Raw genomic sequence first — 18,553 nt, 5'->3', positions numbered from 1 at the left:
GATTCTACTGTGGTGTCTTTAGGAGCCATGCTGCTTTGGGGTTCACCTTCACTCTTCCAGGCCGAAGTTAATGCTATGAGGAGCACCATTAACTTCTGTGGGGCCGTACAGTTAGGAGGGGAGTATGCCCCACAGAACAGCTGCTTCCCTGCCTGTTAGCAGTAGATAAGTATGTTGCATTTTTCTATTAGACTTTTGTAGTTATAAGTGATAATAATAATTAATAAAAACATTTTCCTCTGAGTTGTGTGTGAAGGAAGCTTCTGTACAGTAATTGGACAGTATGCTAGTTTTATATATTAGATTAAGCTTGTTTTATAATATTGAGATACTTTTCTATATCTTTTCCAGAACAAAACACAGCATAGTTTGACTGCATCATTCACCATAACAGGAGAGGAAAAGACTAAGGTAACACTGAATCATAGATAACTGACTAAATGTGGTACTTCTAAGGATTCTTCTGTGTTCTATTTTGGGTAGTAAAAAAGAGCTTTCTGGGTGCCAAATAGTGACTCTCTTACTTAAAAAATAGTACTATTGAAGTCAGTTACAGGAATTTAAATTAAAGAACTACTTGTGTGAATAAGGTAATCACAATTTGGCCTTTGGTTTGTTTGGCCAATGCTGATTACTGTGACTTGCAAATGAGGTTTTTCCTTCTATTACCCAAACAGAGCAGGCTTATATTTAAGCACCAGAATTCTTAATGTAGAAGCTCCGTGGCTTTATGCTATATTCAGATCCAGTTTTCCAAATGGAAGGCTGTGCAACCCCAGAGAATGGCAATGAGCATTCTAACTTGCTGCTGGGCATATCCAGCATGAATTGGGCTTTTTGTTTCCAGTGCTCATTCCAGAAGGGTGCAAGTTCTCTTACATCTACTGAGGAGTGGCACTACACACTATGCTGATTCAAATACCCGTGCTGGGGGACTGCATGGGTAAAAATTCAGCAGAAGAGGAATAGTTTAATTTCCATCCTGCTCTTTGACCAGTCATCCCTCCAATATGTATTTCTGTCCTTTACTAATGAAATATGTGGCTTCTAATGGTTCAAATAAGCCAGCAGAATAACATTGATTTCAGCAAGCAGTGCTGTTTGTCCCTCATTTTTCCATTAGAGAACTTCTCCCTACATCTATTGCTTCCCTTGCTAGAGTAATTTCTTCACCTAACCTCATTCTCTGTCTTCCCCATCCCCTCCCCCCTTTTGTTACTCACGCAGGCTATTTCATTGTAGGGAATCTTTATTAAGTAGTGGTGGCCAGAGTGGTGGGAATGCTGATCGCTTGCACTCAGGCAAAAGAAAATAGTTTATTTCTCCCCAAAGCTATGTTGCCATGGCTGTGTCATTTAAAGTCTAAAGGTCATATTGATAGGACAATTGCAGAACAAGTGGAAATGGAGAGGAAATATTGCAGATGCAGAAAGCAGCAGCATTTGTGCAGTGTTTGAGTAAACAGGAACTGGCATTCCACTGTGAAGGTGAAGTTATGGAATCTTCAAGAAAAGTGAGAATTAAAGGGCTACTGTACAAGTTTGATCTTTTCTTTTCTGTTATATGATTTGTAAGGGGAAGGGAATTACTAGCAAATACTCCACTGTCTCGGATTTCTCAAAGCCAAAGGAATAACAATATGTCCAGGTGACTTTCAAAATTGAAATTGTTTCTTCTGCCACCAGTAAGTGTTGGCTTGACCTGTGAGCTGATTTCATATTTTTACATAATCAAGAAAAGTTTCAGGGCAGATAAAATATTTTATAGAGTCGGAGTGAAAAGCACCCAAGTCCCATTTTCAAAAGGGACTGAGGAGCCTAAGGGCTTGTCAAAACAGGGACACCCAGGAAGGTTAATACAAGTTTAACTAAAGGTGTGAATTTAATGTGCATTAGTTAAACTGTATTAAACCCCTGTATGTGTGCTCTTACTCAGAATTAAAATGGCCTTAGTTCAGTTTAGTTTAATTCTCAAAGTTTACAGGACTACATAATGCAAACTAGGTATCATTTAATTCACTCCCACAGGGACTACTATGCAGGGCAGTTATAGCACAGCGCAGCACACTAGTGTGTGCTCCAGTTCACACCCCATTGCTCCAAACTGCGGGGCCATGTGGACAAACCCATAGGCTCCTAAGCGCCCACGTTTCTTTTGAAACTTTTGAATGCTCAAAAGCTCCAGAATTAGGGTTCTCTGAACATTGCTTGAAAAAGGAGGTTAGAGTAAAATGTTGAATAGCTGCTCCTTAAGTGAGCACCATCTACCCTGCGCACTGAATGAGGCTGGGATCCTGTGGGGAAAATAATATGTAACCATATAATTAAGCACTGTATAAATAATGCATACAGGCAAGGGGACCAAATAAAGGTTGCACAGTCAACCTTAATTCTGGCATTTCCTAGCTTTTGAGTGCTTGACTTTGCAATTTAAATAATGTTCTTTTAATGTAATGTTTTGTATGTAATATAATTTTGGCTGCTTTTAAGGTGATCAGTGTTTTGTCCTATTGAAAAAGTAAGTTAATAAGATGGTTTTCTTTTGCTCTTCATTTGCTCCCCTTTTCCCATCTATTTTATTCCTACCCTAATGCTTACTGATAGAACAGAAGTAGAAAGAGTTAGGAGGTGGATCACAAAAATGATTAGAGGCTTAGAAAGACTGCTGTATATGGAGAACGTGTGCATATTGGAACTGTTTTAGTTTAGAGATGGGACAGCTAAATGGGGCATGAGAGATGTAACCAGAATAATGATTGGTATATTAGAAGAGGTAAAGTGGGTAGGGTAATATCTCTTACTGGACCAGCTTCTGTTGGTGGAAGAGACAAGCTTTCAGGCTCCACAGACCTCTTCTTCAGGTCATGGATGTAAATCAGGAGCTCTTATTTTCCTTTTCTCATAATACAAGAACAAGGGATATTCAGTTAAATTGAAAGATAAAGAATTTAAAACGTATAATGTGGTATTTTTCCCATAGTGCATTATTAAGGTGGGGGATTCAGTGCCAATGAATAAGAGCTTAGAAGTTTTTGAAAAAACAGACATTTAAATGGATAACAGTATTCACAGTTACGTTAGAGAGAACCTTTTAAAAATTTAGTTTCTAAGCTCTCATGCTAAAGGACATTACTCATTCATTAACTGACAGGTTAAGAAAAACATTCTTTATGGGTAGCTTATAAATTTGTCTGAAGCAGCTGTAACTGGCCATAGTGTGAGACAAGGTGCTGGACTGCTGGTCTGATTCAGTGTTGCAATTCCCGCAGAATATTACTTTAACTTCAAACTTCTGTACTACTTTTTTCTAGCTCTGGCCTGATTCTTAGACCTCAGTGAGATCTGCAAAACAGGCAATATTCGAACAAAACCGGTTCAACCATTTTTTGAGATATACATGCACAGCATTTCTCATTAAATAGAACTTAAAAGGAAAAGTATGTTGTATATTCTGTTGTTTAAAAATACATTTATAGAGCTCAAAAAGGCTGAATGGATTTTGTTTTCCACATACAATATTTCCTTCTGGACTGAAACCAAGCATGAAACATTTCAGAAAAAATTGGATTTGCGTGAGAAAATTATGAGTAGTGGAAAAAAAGAGAGGTGGGTTGTAGTTCATCCTTTACAACAGCTGTCACTAATGCTCCCGGTCTAGTTTCTTATATGCAAGACTGCCCAAATACAAGTGCATGCAATATCTGTGAAGGCAATGGTTTTATATATATGGGCAATAATTTGACCTTTAGCACAGAGTGCTAAAGAATTAATTCTGTATTTATGACAGTACCATGTTTTAAGTTAGTCCCAAAGAACTGTCAACCCTCAAATGGTCTGATTGCTTACTTGGTTGACATGCCACTCTTTAAAGTTTTACAAACCTTGTGCATTTTCTCTTCTGCTTCACTGGAGAAAAATGCTTGGTTGCCTATAACAAGTTAGTTCCATGGCCTAGAAAAAAATGTGAGTGCTGTTTGAGTGGCATGTAGATGCCTTGCAGCTCTGCTCATTAGGGCTGTGAAAACTACTTGCCTCTGTTTCTGGCTGAATGTTTTTAATGCTAAGTGAGAAGCTGTTTAAATAGCAAAAAGTGCACACAAAAAGTTCTCCTGTTATGTGCATCCCATGGTGTGCATAATAATAAATACTATGCACACCTATGGCCTGACTTTCCGTCATTGTCAGCACCTTACAGCTTCCATTCAGGTTAATGGGAGTGAAACATCTCTGAAAATCAGATCAATAATGACTTCTGGAAGTTCACACCATGAATCAGTGGCAGGAGTAAGAGAGAGAGAGAGAGAGAGAGAGAGAGAGAGAGAGCATAAAATAAACCTTAGTTAAGCAATTGCTTAGCTGATTACCCATACCACCTTTCTTAGGATTCTCTGAATTTCTGTTGCTTAATGGTGGATGGTGACTTTGTTTTAATGTTTTGACTAAGGCCATGTCTACGCTACAAATTTTGGTTGCCGCTGTAGTTAGTATATCTCTTGTGCACTTGCATACTTGTCTCCTTGCGTCGGTGCTGTGAGTACTCACCAAGAGTTCTGATATTGATGCACAGTGCAATGCACCATGGGTAGATATCCCAGTATCCCAGCCCACTTTTGGGAAGCTTTGGAAATCCATGGTGGGGCCACAAGAAGGTGACTGGGAGCAAGGGGTCAACTTCCCAGCGTGCAACTGTCTCCACCCCATAAAATATCATCTATATTCCATATCTTTTTCAAAATCACATGAATTCACATGGCCTGCCTCGCTATCTGCCATCTCTGGCAGAAACAGACCCTGAATGGCTCTGCACTATTGTCATAAGCGTTGCAATCACAGGACGCGCTAGCCTCCAGTATTTGCAGAGCTCTAAGAATAACCGAATCATCAGAGCACATGATTTGTTGCAGGACAGATTTCTGTGGGACATAGTGAGAACCAATTCATGGTTGTTGGTGGCATTCATGGAACAGCTGCAGACAGTGCAGCGCCACTTCTGGGCCTGAGAAATGAGCCCTGACCAATGGGATTGCATTGTAATGCAGGTTTGGGATGATGAGTAGTGGCTGCGGAACTTTTGGATGCACACGGCCACATTCCTGGATCTGCATGCTGAGCTTGCCCCAGCCCTCCAGCGCAGGGACACCAGAATGGGAGCTGTACTGACAGTGGAGAAGCAAGTGGAGATCACACTGTGGAAACTTGCAACGCTAGATTGCTACCTGTCAGTGGGAAATGAGTTTGGAGTTGGAAAATCCATTGCGGGAGCAATTGTCATGCAAGTGTGCAGGGCCTTTATCGCCTCCGGGCTACGCAGGATGTGATTCTTGGCAATGTGCTGGACGTTGTGGATGGATATGCAGCAATGGGGTTTCCGAACTGCCATGGAGCAATAGATGGCGCACGCATCTCTATTTTGGCACCAGACCACCTTGCCACAGAGTACATCAACAGAGAGGCTACTCTTCTGTGGTTATGCAAGCACTGGTGGATCACCGGGGATGCTTCACCAAATTTAGTGTGGGTCGGTCAGGGAAGGTGCATGACACTCACACCTTTAAGGACAGAGGACTTTTCAGAAAGCTACAAGCCGGGACTTTTTTTCCTGACTTCCAGATTACCATTGGCAATGTTGAAATGCCAATAGTCATCCTGGGGGACCCAGCGTACCCCTTGATCCTGTGTATTGTGTAGCTGTACGTTGGCCAACTTGACAGAAGTAAGGAAAGATTCAACTACCATCTCAGCAAGTGCAGAATGATGGTGGAATGTGGTATTGATTAGATTGAAGGGATCCTGGCATTGTTTACTCACAAGATTGGATCTCAGTGAGAAAATTATCCCAATGGTTATGGCTGCCTCCTGTGGCCTGCATAATAGGGGGAAAAAGCAAAGAGAGAAAAGTTGCTGCTGGGGTGGAGGGCAGAGATAGGCTCTGAGTTTGAACAGTGTGACACCAGGGTTATTAGCAGAACTCAATGAAGTGTGCAACGCAGAGCAATATTGCTCAAAGAGGCTTGGAAGGAGCTCTTTAACAGTGAGCTTCAGTAACACTTTGTTGTGTACTGTGCTCTACCTGGCCCTGCAGTTTTGGCGCCTGTTAAGAATTGTATGGTGCTTGATGTACATTTATGAATATAACACTGTCAGTGCATCTATTAATTTTGCAGTGCTTGCTGTACATTTATTACTATTACACTGTATTTGTCATTGAGCCTATGACTTATGTCACACTGTACAGTAATAAGTAAGTGGAGGCTTTAGGAATTGCTAGGCACCCTGCAGCATTTGTTGTGAACTAATAAAGGTGAATTATGTTCCAAATAATGGAATTTTATTCAGTAACAACATCATTTGCAAAGAAAAATCTGTGCAATATAAAAGAAAATACATTTAAAACTTAATAAAGTAATAGAACTTTTCAAGAGGAAAGAACATTTATGACCATTTTAGCTACACATGGCTAGCATGGCTTTCACAGCTCAGCGTATGTGGAGCTGCCATTGTCCTTAATGTCCCCCCGGGGTGGAGTAGAAGGAGTAGAGATATGGCTGGTGATACCACGTGGAATGTTGAGTGGAGTGTGAAGGGAGGTGCTACTATAGAGATGTCCATAGACTGTAAAGGGATTGTTGAACATGTCGGTCCACAGAGGCTGCAGAATCTGTGTTTGCTGCTGGAGAAGACCCATTATATCCTGGTGCATCTCCCTCTCCTTTTCCGGCTGTGACTCCTGGGCCTTTCTTCTCTCCACTCTGTCCTTCTCCAGGCTGTCTGCAGTGTTCACCCTCCAGGCCCTCTATTCATGATCTGACACAGCACTGGCTTGCAGGACCTCACTGAACATGTCATCCCGAGTCCACTTGTTTCTTCTCCTTATCTGGTGCAGGCATTCCACAGGTGTGGAGGGGGAACCCTCAAGGCTGCAACAGGGGCAGATGCAGATAAAATACGGAGGTACCATTGTCAGTATAGTCACAACAGAAAGCAAAAGTTAAGATTCAGAACTCTCTTTGCTTGTTCCTCAAAACAAGACACACTCATTGGCACTTTTGCATGATTGTGCATGGCACCTGTCAAGGCCGAATCCCCACTCTGTCACTTTGAGTACTGAAGGTGGGGGCCCACAAGGATTTTAAAAATTAATACTTGCCACTCCAGGTTTGTATGCAACTCCCAAGGTTACAAATTTTCTCTGACCTTGGCTTGGTAAACGCTGCCACCATCCAAATGCAAAAAAACCCCCTTGGATCCAGGAAGGAGCACTTGGGAATTTCTCCCTGTGGGGTACCCTCAAGCCCTTTCACCCCGGGGAAGAGCTGAGAAAGAAAACAAAGGAAATTAGCTGTTGTTACCAGCTAATCAAACAACATGCACAAACCTCTTAGGACACCAAAAATCCAATCCTGTTCTTAAAAAAGGTAAATTTTATTAAAAACAAAAAGGAAGAAAATACATCTGGAACTTAGGCTTTTGCTAGATTTTAAAAGAGCAATTCTAAAAATTAAGCACCCAAAATAGCTTTCTTGGGGGTTATCTTAAAGGTTACAAGCAAACAAAAATATCTGGAGTTAGCACAGAGGAGTCCACAAGCCTTAAAAAATAAACAGAAATAAATCTAATCGCGTCTTCCTAAACATTCCTAATTTACTTACATATTTGGGTTGTTAAAAGTACACCTCTACCCCAATATAACGCGACCCGATATAACATGAATTCGAATATAACGCGGTAAAGCAGTGCTCCAGGGGGGCGGAGCTGTGCACTCCAGCAGATCAAAGCAAGTTGGATATAACGCGGTTTCACCTATAACGCGGTAAGATTTTTTGGCTCCCCAGGACAGCATTATATCGGGGTAGAGGTGTAGTTCTAGATATGATCTGATGGTTTTCATATCTGGTTCAAACTTGACACAGCATTCCTGCTACCCATCTCTTCAACCCAGAGAGAACAACAGACAAAAGGAAAGTTTCTTTCCCAATTTTAAAAGTTCTAGCCTTCCCATTGGCTCTTTTTGATCAGGTGCCCCCCCTTTTTTTTTCTTTACCTGGGGGACTTTTTAACCTTTCACAGGTAAAGCAAGTGGAAAACAGCTACCAAGAGGGATTTTACAGCTAACTGGCTGGCTGGGTGTCCATCAAAGGGAGCTACCCTCCCCCCCACACTTCATTTATTACAGCACCAATCACAGCACCAGCCATGGTGAGTATGGCTCTCCAGAGGTAGGAAATGAGGAGAGAATCACTGAGTTGCATGAAACTGAGTATAAGGCAGTTGTACTGCATACTGGCACCATTTCCAGAGGCAGGGGTGATTTTAGCTGATATCTCACTCTTGAGGGTAACAAAGGCAGAAAAAGCACAGCTGCTGCTGCTGGCGTCCTGGGCCCATATGCTGTTAGCCTCTGTACTGCAGTGGTGCCTGTCAGATTTATCACTGAGACTCCCTCCATTCGCATGTCTGCTGTTGTCTTCTTCCTTCATCTCCTCATTGTCCTCACTGTTCAGGCCACGGGCCTGTGGCTTGGGCTCCTCGGAAGTATCCACAGGTATGGTGAGGTCTTTGCCAAGTATGGTATGCAGCTCTTTGTAAAAGGGACAGGTCTGCGGCTCGGCACCAGATTGATTGGCCTTCTGGTACGCCAGTTGAGGTTCCTTCGCTTTCATGCAGCACTGCTGCTGGTCCCTGTTGTAGCCTTCTGCATCCCCTGTGCAGTCCGCTTGTAGATGTCGATGTTTCCACGGCTGCTTCGAAGCTGTGCCTGCACAGCCTCTTCTCCCTATAGGCCCAGGAGATTCATTATCTTCTGTCTACTCCAAGCCCCAGAGCGTGTCACTGTCGTGGTCAGCCGGGCAGTTGAACACAACAGTGGAGAACTGCTAGGCGTGTTCACCAAGCTAGGCAATGAGGAAAAAGCATTTCAAAAATTCACAGGCCTTCCAGTCTACAGGATCCTGGTCTATAGGCCTATTAGGCACTAGTAAGTTCCAACCTGCCATGCAGTGACCTGCTAATAATTGTGAGAATAGAAGCTGAACTCTGACAGAGACGCCAGTCTTGGGATCTGATTGGCAGAATGCTGGGGGTCCTGATTGGTTCCCTGCTTCTATTTAAACCAAGCACAGGAATAGGAAGTTCCCCCTGCTTAGGGCTGCTTCCCTTGCAGTGCCTGCTCCTACTACCTGTTGCTGATCTCCTGGTAACGTGACCCTGCTTGCCTCATGCTCTGATCACTAGGTCAGACTGCCCACGTCCCAGTCTGACAGGCAGTGGAGTTCACAATTGAGACCAGAGAGGTCAGTGTCGACATAGTGGGACAGCTGCTGGAGGACTGTTAGGTTTGACATAGGTAGCACAGTGTCTGCTTGTGCTGCGTCAACTTCAGTACTTCAACTATGGCTCAATGCTCAACTAGTGGTGTTACTATGTTGGCGTAACAGGGCGCTTATGTCAGTGGGAGACAAATTCATGTGTATGCAATGTTTGTTGTAGCCACGTTGGTCCTAGGATATTAGAGAGACGAGGTGAGTAAGATCATATCTTTTATTGGACCAATTTCTGTTGGTGAGAGAGACATGCTTTCAAGCGGTCTCTCTTGCCAACAGAAGTTGGTTCAATAAAAGATATTACTTCACCCATCTTGTCTCTCAAATGTATGTATAGACACATGCACAACTAGGATAATCCAAGGTGGCTTATGTTGATCAAACTTTGTAGTATAGACCAGGCCTCAGAGTCCCACAGAGTAAGGTCTCACTTTTGCCAATTGGCTATCAACTCTAGTGTTGCTAACACAACAGAGGAAAAACAATACAAAACTAGATCTCAAGACAGTTTGGTCAATTATTTATGTCAGCTCATCAAGTTCTGCTTCCCATGATATGTAGTAGACAACCCTGTTTTAACCTGCTTGCCCACAAACTATATTAGTCCTATGATCTGACTGGCACTCTTGACTGTCTAACACAAACTCCTACATTTATGACAAACTGTACAGACTGAATGCGGTTCAAGAAATTTGCACACTTGCTCTCATTTTATGTCTGTATACACCTAGAACTTGAAAGTCGGTATCAAACCATTAACTATGGTAGACACATGTACAGTGTTTCACAATCTCAGTTACCACTAACTTGTTCCATTTCAAAGCTATTTTACAACAATCTCAATTAGAACCTGTTACAAAACAGGGACACACATTGTAACTGTGTGACAATCTTTAAAGCACATTCACAAGCACATACACTTCCTTAATGATTAGCCACCCAACTTCAAGAAGTGGCCAGCTGACTGAGTTGCCACACAAGAGAAAATCTCTGTTACTTACCACTAGGTCTTCGCTCAGCCATCAGTTTTCAGCTCAGTTATTATTCACAGCGGGAGCTGACACTGCAAACACAGGTTGAATGAAGCATGGACATGACTTTTCCCGCGTGCTAGAGGGCAACCTAAATTTCTGGAAAATAACAGGAGACAGTTAAAGGTGCCTACCTGAGATAATTATTTGATGTTACCAGGAGAACTTCTAGAACTTCTCAGTCTTCTCTTTTCCAGGTGTCTTTGGCTTTCAGGTAGCAATATGCTGAAGGAGAGAGACCACTTCATCCTATTTCTACTGGGTGGTCCAACTTTGTTCCTCTTCTTGGAGGTGCTAGTGTGGACCAATTATATGGTGACACATGCTTCTTTTGAAGAGTTGAAAGGTTCCGTGAAAATGAGTTGTCTGCTCTCACTATCCGATCAGAGAACAAGACATCACCTTTTGAGTTCTTATAACTGGGGCTTGAATCATCCAGTCTCTTTGTCCAACATATCTTGTTACACCAGCTTGTGTAAGACAAGTTAAGCCATAGCTGTTGATACAACCAACATGGGACATACCTTGAACATAGGCAGGTTTACTCTGGTCAGCTACTTACCTCCCCAAGTTGCTTTCCTTGGACCCCTCTGCAGTGGGGGGGAGGGGGTCTGGTCTCCTTCCCTGATGGATAGGAACAGGAAGAAAGTCATGATTGCCCCTGGTGGGCAGAGCCGGGACACCCACGACTGCCCCACTGGAAGCAAAGGGACAGGATAGGAACCGGAAATATAAAAGGCAGATCCTCCAGCTCAGTTGGGGCAGAGCTGCCAGAAGAGCAGACATCTCTCCCCTGCTGCTGGAGCTCGGACCCGATGGTGACCGCTACAGCGCTAGAGTCCCGGAGGGACTGTCAGAGCTGCCAGGCACTGGGAACACCGAAGAGCAGTTGGGGCTGCCTCTAGCCGTTTACCCCAGTGAGATGAATGATGATCCCAGAACCCGGGTATCCTCTGAATGGGAGTGTAGGAAGGAGCCCAGGGAAGCCAAATAGGGTTCGGCTGGGTTACTGACTGCAAGCCGGCCAGCGTGTTGCGGCCGGATTTCCCCGCTGACCCAGTGGTGGACCACTCCGCCACTATTAAGGCCCGGGGCTGGGATGCAGTGGAGTCAGGTGGGCCTGCGTTCCCCCTGCCACCCCACCCCTGGGAGTGGCAGCCTCCCCACCTTTAGGCCAAGAGGCTTGCATTAGTCTGTCACCCGCTCAAACTCGGATGCTAGACGGTTTTGATGTCTGTCCCACCAGAGAAATGATCCCCTAGACCAGCGTTTCTCAAACTGGGTCCACGGACCCCTGGAGGTCCCCGAGGGTACTCCAGGGGGTCCGCGGGCCCTGCTGATCAACTCCTCCCCTCTCCCTTCCTCAACTCCTCCCCCTCCCTCCCAGTGCCCAGTTCCCACTGGGGAACAGCGGCCAGCACGTCCCTGTGGCCATGGGGTGAGAGTTTCTGAGCACCGACTCTGCAGCTCCCATTGGCAGGGAACATCAGCTAATGGGAGCTGCGGGGGAAGAGCCTGCGGGCAGGTTCAGTGCGCGGAGACCCCCGGCCCCCTGCTTAGGAGCTGCTGCCAGAGGGATGTGCTGGTCGCTTTACGGCTCTGCCTGAGGTAAGCGCCAGCCCCCTCACCCTCTCCCACATTTCAATCCCGTGCTCCTGCCCCAGCCCAGAGCCCACACCCAAACTCCCTCCCTCACCCCACCTTCTGCCCCAGCCCTGAGCCCTCTCCAGCACCCAAACTCCCTTCCACACCCAGACTTCCTCCCAGAACCCACACCACCTCCTGCACCCAAACTCGCAGCCCAGAGCCTGCACCAGTTAAAAAAGTTTATTTATTTCTCTCTGATTAACTTTTTATACTATAAGGTTTCAGTCCCTTTTATTTATGGCTTTTTTTCAGCATAGGTGTTTTTCACTAACTTGGTAGCATAAGCATGCCTGATTGCAAATATTAACCTTAAACTAAAAGAGATCAATATGAACACAACCCCATCTTTCCTTTACAGGGTTACCCTTGACATTAAAGTTTACAATATTTTGCTCAAAGCTGTATCACTTATCTGTATAAAAGGAAGTTGATTATAACTTCATTTAATCATAATATGAGATTCCATCGAGTTCCCTGTTTTTCACTACTATATATACCAACATCATATAATGTCTTAATGTTTCATATGAGTTTATATATATTTTTGAATTCATTCACAGACAGAGGGGACATCTCTCCAGAAGCACCAACAGTACATTCTTGTGAAAGGTTGCAGAGACCTAGTTTCCTCAGACAGACTGAAGGCATCTTCCCATTAGACCTTGAGCGTGGGGTGTGTTTTTTGCCCCCTCAGCCATTCCCCCTTTTTTTCTAAGTAGCCTGGATGCCTGGGCAATTCCTAAATGATAACTCAGAACTTTGGGGCTTTAGTTAGTACACAGGGCTGATAATATCTCCAAGGAGTTTGTTTACTGTTTTTGACCTCTGATTCAGCAAGATACTTAAGCACATTCCTCACTTCAGACACATAAACAGTCCCATGGACTTCATTTGGATTTCTAACATGCTTAAAGTTAGGCATATGCTCAAGTATCTTGCTGACTTGAGGCCTTCCCCACTAGCAGCTAAATCGTGCTCATCTTTCTCATGTGAGTGGTCCCATTGACTGAGATTTGTTTTATTTAGATTTGTATTAACTTATACAAAAAATCACTTGTTAAATACTCTAGCTGCCTTTGATAAAAGTTAGTTTTATTTTGATTAAAAATATTTTTATCAGCTAACTCCTAACCAAAAACCTATCCTCATACTCAGACTCCCAAAACAGTCTCCATCATACCCCTCCAACAGTCTAGGTAAATCGCTATGCTTCACAGCATGCCCAGAAGATTGACAAACTCAGTCTATTTCAGGTAGAGGGGTGTGGGGGAAGGTGGGCATAGGCTGGGGGCTTATACTCTATTGCAAATTCCCACTGTTTGAAGGAGAGAGATCTCCATCTTGACCATCTCTGCTGAGGACAACTGTAGCAGAGCGCAGAGTGAGCACTGTCCTGGCGTCGTCATTGTCCTCACAGAGCAACCTAAGTAATTAGAGGACAGGAGATATTGACATCTGAGGAAATATTTTTTAAAAGATATAAGTATGTATAGGTTAGCTAAGTGACTATTCAAAGTATGTGTGGAGTGGAGGGGATAGAAGTCTGCAGTTCTATGAAAGGCATAAGGGACAGGGGTTGTTGGACATTATACAATAATGTTACAAATGAATATGATACAAATGAATGTTTGATATGCCAAAAATGAAACTTTAATTAAACCCAGAAAAAGATTAGTGTGGGGTTTGGAGTAGGAATAATACCAGGAGGGGGTAAAGAGTGATATTAATGTCAGCCTGTACTTTCTGGACATACTTTTTAGGAGTAGAAGATAATACAAAGGGACATAACTGGTAGTAATTGGCTGAAATTCAGAAGGGAGGAAATTTAAGATGAGAAAAAACTTCTAGATATTAAGATGTTAGTAATTTATTAGTGAAATGGGTAAATGACTGTTGGTTCTTTTTTCATTTAGTAATTTCAGGCATTGATGGGCATATGAAAGAATAGTAAAATTATTCATATAACTATTTCTCATTTTATACTAATTGATTTAAATGCACCAGGTGTTTCATTATTGTAGAATAAATATGACTAAAAATAATACAGATTTTTGTCAATTAGATGAATTGACAGTCAAGAGCTTTTCAAATACAATACTGTGAATTGAGCCTTAGGACCCACTTTCTAAATCTCATAAAGTGGCAAATTAATGGCCTGTGTTAATGGTTCAAGTATCTTCTAAATACAAAGAAGCTACTAAATTTGAACTACGGTAGACTATTTTAGGTTTGGGGGTGATTCTTTCTTCAGTAAACTGGACCATAGTCCAGAAATATATTAAATATATTAAACAGTCAAAATGTGAGTTAGGTTTGCAGGATTTTGGCCCAAACCTGAATATAAGGTACTAAATTCTGCTCTTTTAGATTGACATAAATCCATTTGAAAACAAGTGCCAGATTTCCTAAATGCTTCACACAAACAGAGTTGCCATTGACTTCATGGAGTGCTTGCACACTGAATGTACCGTGCTTACCAGGTGACATGTTAAGAAATAGAATGCACCATGCTTAGAGATCACATGTTAGTTCTTTAAAAGTTGCAGCCATGACAAACGTGATTTTTGTGCAAGGAAACATTATCACAATGGCTATATGTTACATTTAATCCAAAGATCTCAGAGTTGAGTTGTATATTGCCATTCTCATGTGAGACATCATGCCCATTTTATAGAAACATAAAGTGAATTGAAAAGAGGTTAATTAAACCGTAACCCTAAGAATGTGATTGAAAGATATATTTGAAAAGGAAGGCAGTTTGGCTTGTGGTTCTTGACTCCTGGATTCCATTCCTGATTCTGGCACATGCAGTTAGCATAAGTGTGTGAGCAAATTGAGTAGCTTTGCCACTTATGAATAAAACACTCATCACAAACATATGCTGATTGAAACCTTTTTACCTCACTGATTATTCTGTTTAGGAGAAAATTTTCAAAAGTGGCCTCTAATTTCAGGTGCTCAGCTTCAGACTGGGTTTCAAAGTTGCTGAACATTCCCAGCTGCCATTAACTGGGCACTGTGAGTGCTTTGCACCTCTGAAAATTAGACAATAAGTATTTGGCCACTCAAAAGTTGCATTGCCTAATATTTAAATTAGGAGAGGTTCTGTAGCTTAGTTTATGCAGTTGGTGAGTCTAGATGACCATAATGGTCCCTTCTGGCCTTAAATTTTATGAAAAAATAAACCTTTTTTGAAAATCTTAATAGATTTATTGTAATTATGTCTTACTACTTAGTAATTCCATATTCTTGTGAAGATTGTTAGAAGTAACGTACTGTACTGTTTACAGCTATAATCTGTGTCTGATTTTTGTGCATATGTAACTCTGGGAAGAAATGTGGTTTACATATTACATTCTTTCAATTTCAGATTTTGTACAGCCATGGCATCCATGCTTCAGGATTCTTCGTTGCTTTTGTTATTTCTCTTGTATTAACATGCGTTACGTTTTTTGCTGTTTACCAAACTAGAAGATTAAAATGGAGTTTCCTTAATAAAAACCAGGTGAGTCATATTTTCTACAATAAAACTTTATCTCATCTTCTCATAAATGGTATCTCGAAATGGTTTCCAGAATTAAGAAACGCAGTGACTAGCCTGAAATTCTGAAAAGTTGGCAGTGGAAAGATAAATTGAGATATTCAGTCAGAATCTCAGCTGATGTAAATCTGTATAGCTACATTGTGTTTGGCATGGTCAACCTTAGAGAGGGGAATCTAGGACTGGCCATAATCATCTATCAAATTTTAAAAGTGTTAATCCATGTCTACAGTATGTGTTAACACATTTTAAAACATGATTATTTTTCCTAATCTAGACATGCTGATAATAGATAAATAGCTGTTCTTTCCCTGCTTACAGTGTGGATTTTGCTGGTGGCCTCAAAATTTAACAGTATACTGTAATTTATCAAATGAGTATGAGGGATTATTGATAATTTGATGGAAAGCTATGTAAATGTGTATGGGTTTGAGCAAATGTGAGGTTTATGCCTGGAAAGAGGGAGGTGGTATTAAAGCAACCCATATCTCCTTCACACTACCTGCAGGAGTGACTCTGACTTATTTCCTAAACTGGAAGATTTAACATGATGTTTCTTCGTGGCTCACCTATTCACAGGGTGATTTAAATCAGATTTTTTTGATAAAATGCTTTTTGAGGAAAAAACCTATCTAAAGATAGTTTTAAATAAGATACATTATAGCTCAAAGATATAGAATCATGGAATAGGGATTATAAATTCTAATTCTATAGTAGAAGGCAATATAATGTAATGTTTAAGAAAAGTTTTATAAATGAGTTCCAATAGTTCATTGATTAGGGACCCAATCTTATGGGGCTCCAGGGGCTTCTGTATAGATTATTTAGGTTAATCTTTTTATCTACCCAATGGGACTCAGTGCTCAGTCTAGAAGATACATAAGAACGTAAGCCAAAAGCAAGAACCCCTTGGGGCTCGCTCCCCCCCCCCCCCCACCTCACCAGGTAAGTGAAAAAACGATACCATCAGAGATGCTTAGTTTTGCAGTTCTCAAACTGTGGATTTGTGTCTCCAGAGATAACATGCTTGTTAACAGCAAAAATGTTTTAAAATAAATAACTAATATGTAGAGGTGAGAAATAACAGACCTCAACCCTATTGTCCCTCTGCAAATTTGTGTACACAGAATCAATTCCTTACCTCTCTCTAAAAGTGCAAAGTTTCAAAAAGTTCAATGAATAGAAGATTGTTGGGGGTGGAATAGATCTGGACAAGGAGAAGAAGTCTGGAGATAAATGTGAGAAGGGAGGGACAGGCAGTAGAAACAAAAGTGAAACTGTTTGAGCAGCATATTCCAGAAGTCTTGAAGTCTTTCTGAGTGTAGCCTTCATTGATTTGAGATCTACCATACCATTCTCTCACTAAAAGGGAAAACCTATAATGGCAGCAGGGCGTAAAAGAGACCCAGTTTGGGAATATTTTAATGAAGTTCCTCTACCTGTGGGTAAGACAGGTATGTGTGCAAAATGCAAACAGTGCAACAAAGAAATGCAAGGCCTGGTTGCCCGAATGAAACAACATCATGAGAAGTGTTCCTTCTCAGGAGGAAGCTGCATTGAAGATGGTGAATGGAACATGTCTGAACATGCAAGATCTTCAGGTTGATAAACTTCATTTCATACTTTTTTCTTAAGGACTGCCTGTCTTCCTTCTGGGCTATTCTTGAATTCTCATGTTTGAGCAAAAAATATAGTTGTTACTCTATGGTACTGTCATTTTAGATGCATTTGTGATTAAAAATAAATAGCTGAAGTAGGCAGAACTTCCTTTTACAATTTCACCTTTAAAGTAGTACTGAATGCAATGAGTAATACTAAATAAGCAGTATGGTAATAATAATTCAATAACTGCATTGACTTATTTTGTTTAGGAGAATCCATCCTCAAAAAACAGGATTCTGAAGACTATCCACCTTCAAAATCACCATCATTTTCTATAGTCTCAGAGTTATCTGCCAATGATAGTGTTTCAGTCACACCATGTATGTCACATAGCCACAGTATATCACCTGTAGCAAAAAGGAAAAAAATCTCCATCATCCAGACACAACCATAGATAAGTTTGTGATAAGAACCAGCAGATTACAGAAAGAGGTAATTGATGAAAAAATTGCCCGGTTTGTTTATGCAACAAACTCTCCTTTCCATATGATTGAGAACCCACACTTCATTAACATGGTTCAGTCATTAAGACCAGGATACAGTCCACCCAACAGAGCAGATGTTGCAGGCAAATTGCTGGATAAAGTGTATGAAAGAGAAATTGAGCAGCGTGCAAAAGGTCTAGGGGATAAAATTGTAAACCTGAGTCTTGATGGGTGGAGCAATGTCCACAATGATCCTGTTTTATGTGCTTGTGTGACAACAGGAGAAGGGAATGTCGTCCTTACAGAAACAATTGATACATCAGGAAATGCACACACAGCACAATACTTACAAGAAGTAGCAATAAAAGCTATAATCTGTAGGAAAAAATCCAAATATCTAGTATGCAGCTTGGTCACAGACAATGCTGCAAATGTATCCAAGATGAGAAGAAATTATTTAGAAGAGAGTGAAGAATGTCCCAAGCTTATAACATACAGTTGCAGTGCTCATTTCATGCACCTCCTAGCCAAAGACTTCATTATTCCAGAAATAAAGGCTAATGTTGTTGAAATTACAAAATACTTCCGTAACAACCACTTTGCAGCAGCTGCTCTGAAAAAAGTGGGAGGAACCAAGCTAACTCTCCCACAAGACGTGTGATGAAACTCAGTAGTGGACTGTTTTGAGCACTATATCAAGAACTGGCCTAATCTGATGACAGTTTGTGAACAAAATTGTGAAAAAATAGATGGCACTGTCAGAGCCAAAGTTCTCAACATTGGGCTTAAGAGAAATGTTAAACTCATGCTGAGTACTCTGAAGCCTATTTCTGTAGCCTTGAACAAAATGCAGGGAAATAGCTGTTTTATTGCTGACGCTGTTGAAATTTGGAAGGAACTGAGTGAGATCTTAAAAGAGAAATATGTA

The 18,553-nt window shown here is 41.7% G+C and overlaps 1 protein-coding gene across 11 annotated transcripts in view; it reads left to right on the top strand.

The window, feature by feature from the left end:
• Positions 1-18,553, top strand: part of EVC2 (EvC ciliary complex subunit 2) — a 166,657-nt gene that overhangs the window by 32,520 nt on the left and 115,584 nt on the right. For 10 of the 11 annotated variants that reach the window (XR_010601916.1, XM_065598187.1, XM_065598186.1 and 7 more), the window contains exons 7-8: positions 352-411; positions 15,368-15,502. Coding sequence is in view for 10 of the 11 variants with exons in the window: in XM_065598187.1 (XP_065454259.1) it covers positions 352-411; positions 15,368-15,502 (195 nt within the window). In the remaining variant the exon portion in view is untranslated. Of the gene's footprint in view, positions 1-351; positions 412-12,499; positions 12,671-15,367; positions 15,503-18,553 lie in introns of those variants that run through there. The other variant, XM_065598190.1, reaches the window with a different exon arrangement.

Source organism: Chrysemys picta, chromosome 5 (genome assembly GCF_011386835.1).
Source record: "Chrysemys picta bellii isolate R12L10 chromosome 5, ASM1138683v2, whole genome shotgun sequence".
Lineage (NCBI taxonomy): Eukaryota > Metazoa > Chordata > Testudines > Emydidae > Chrysemys > Chrysemys picta.
This window is presented reverse-complemented; position numbering and strand designations above follow the sequence as displayed.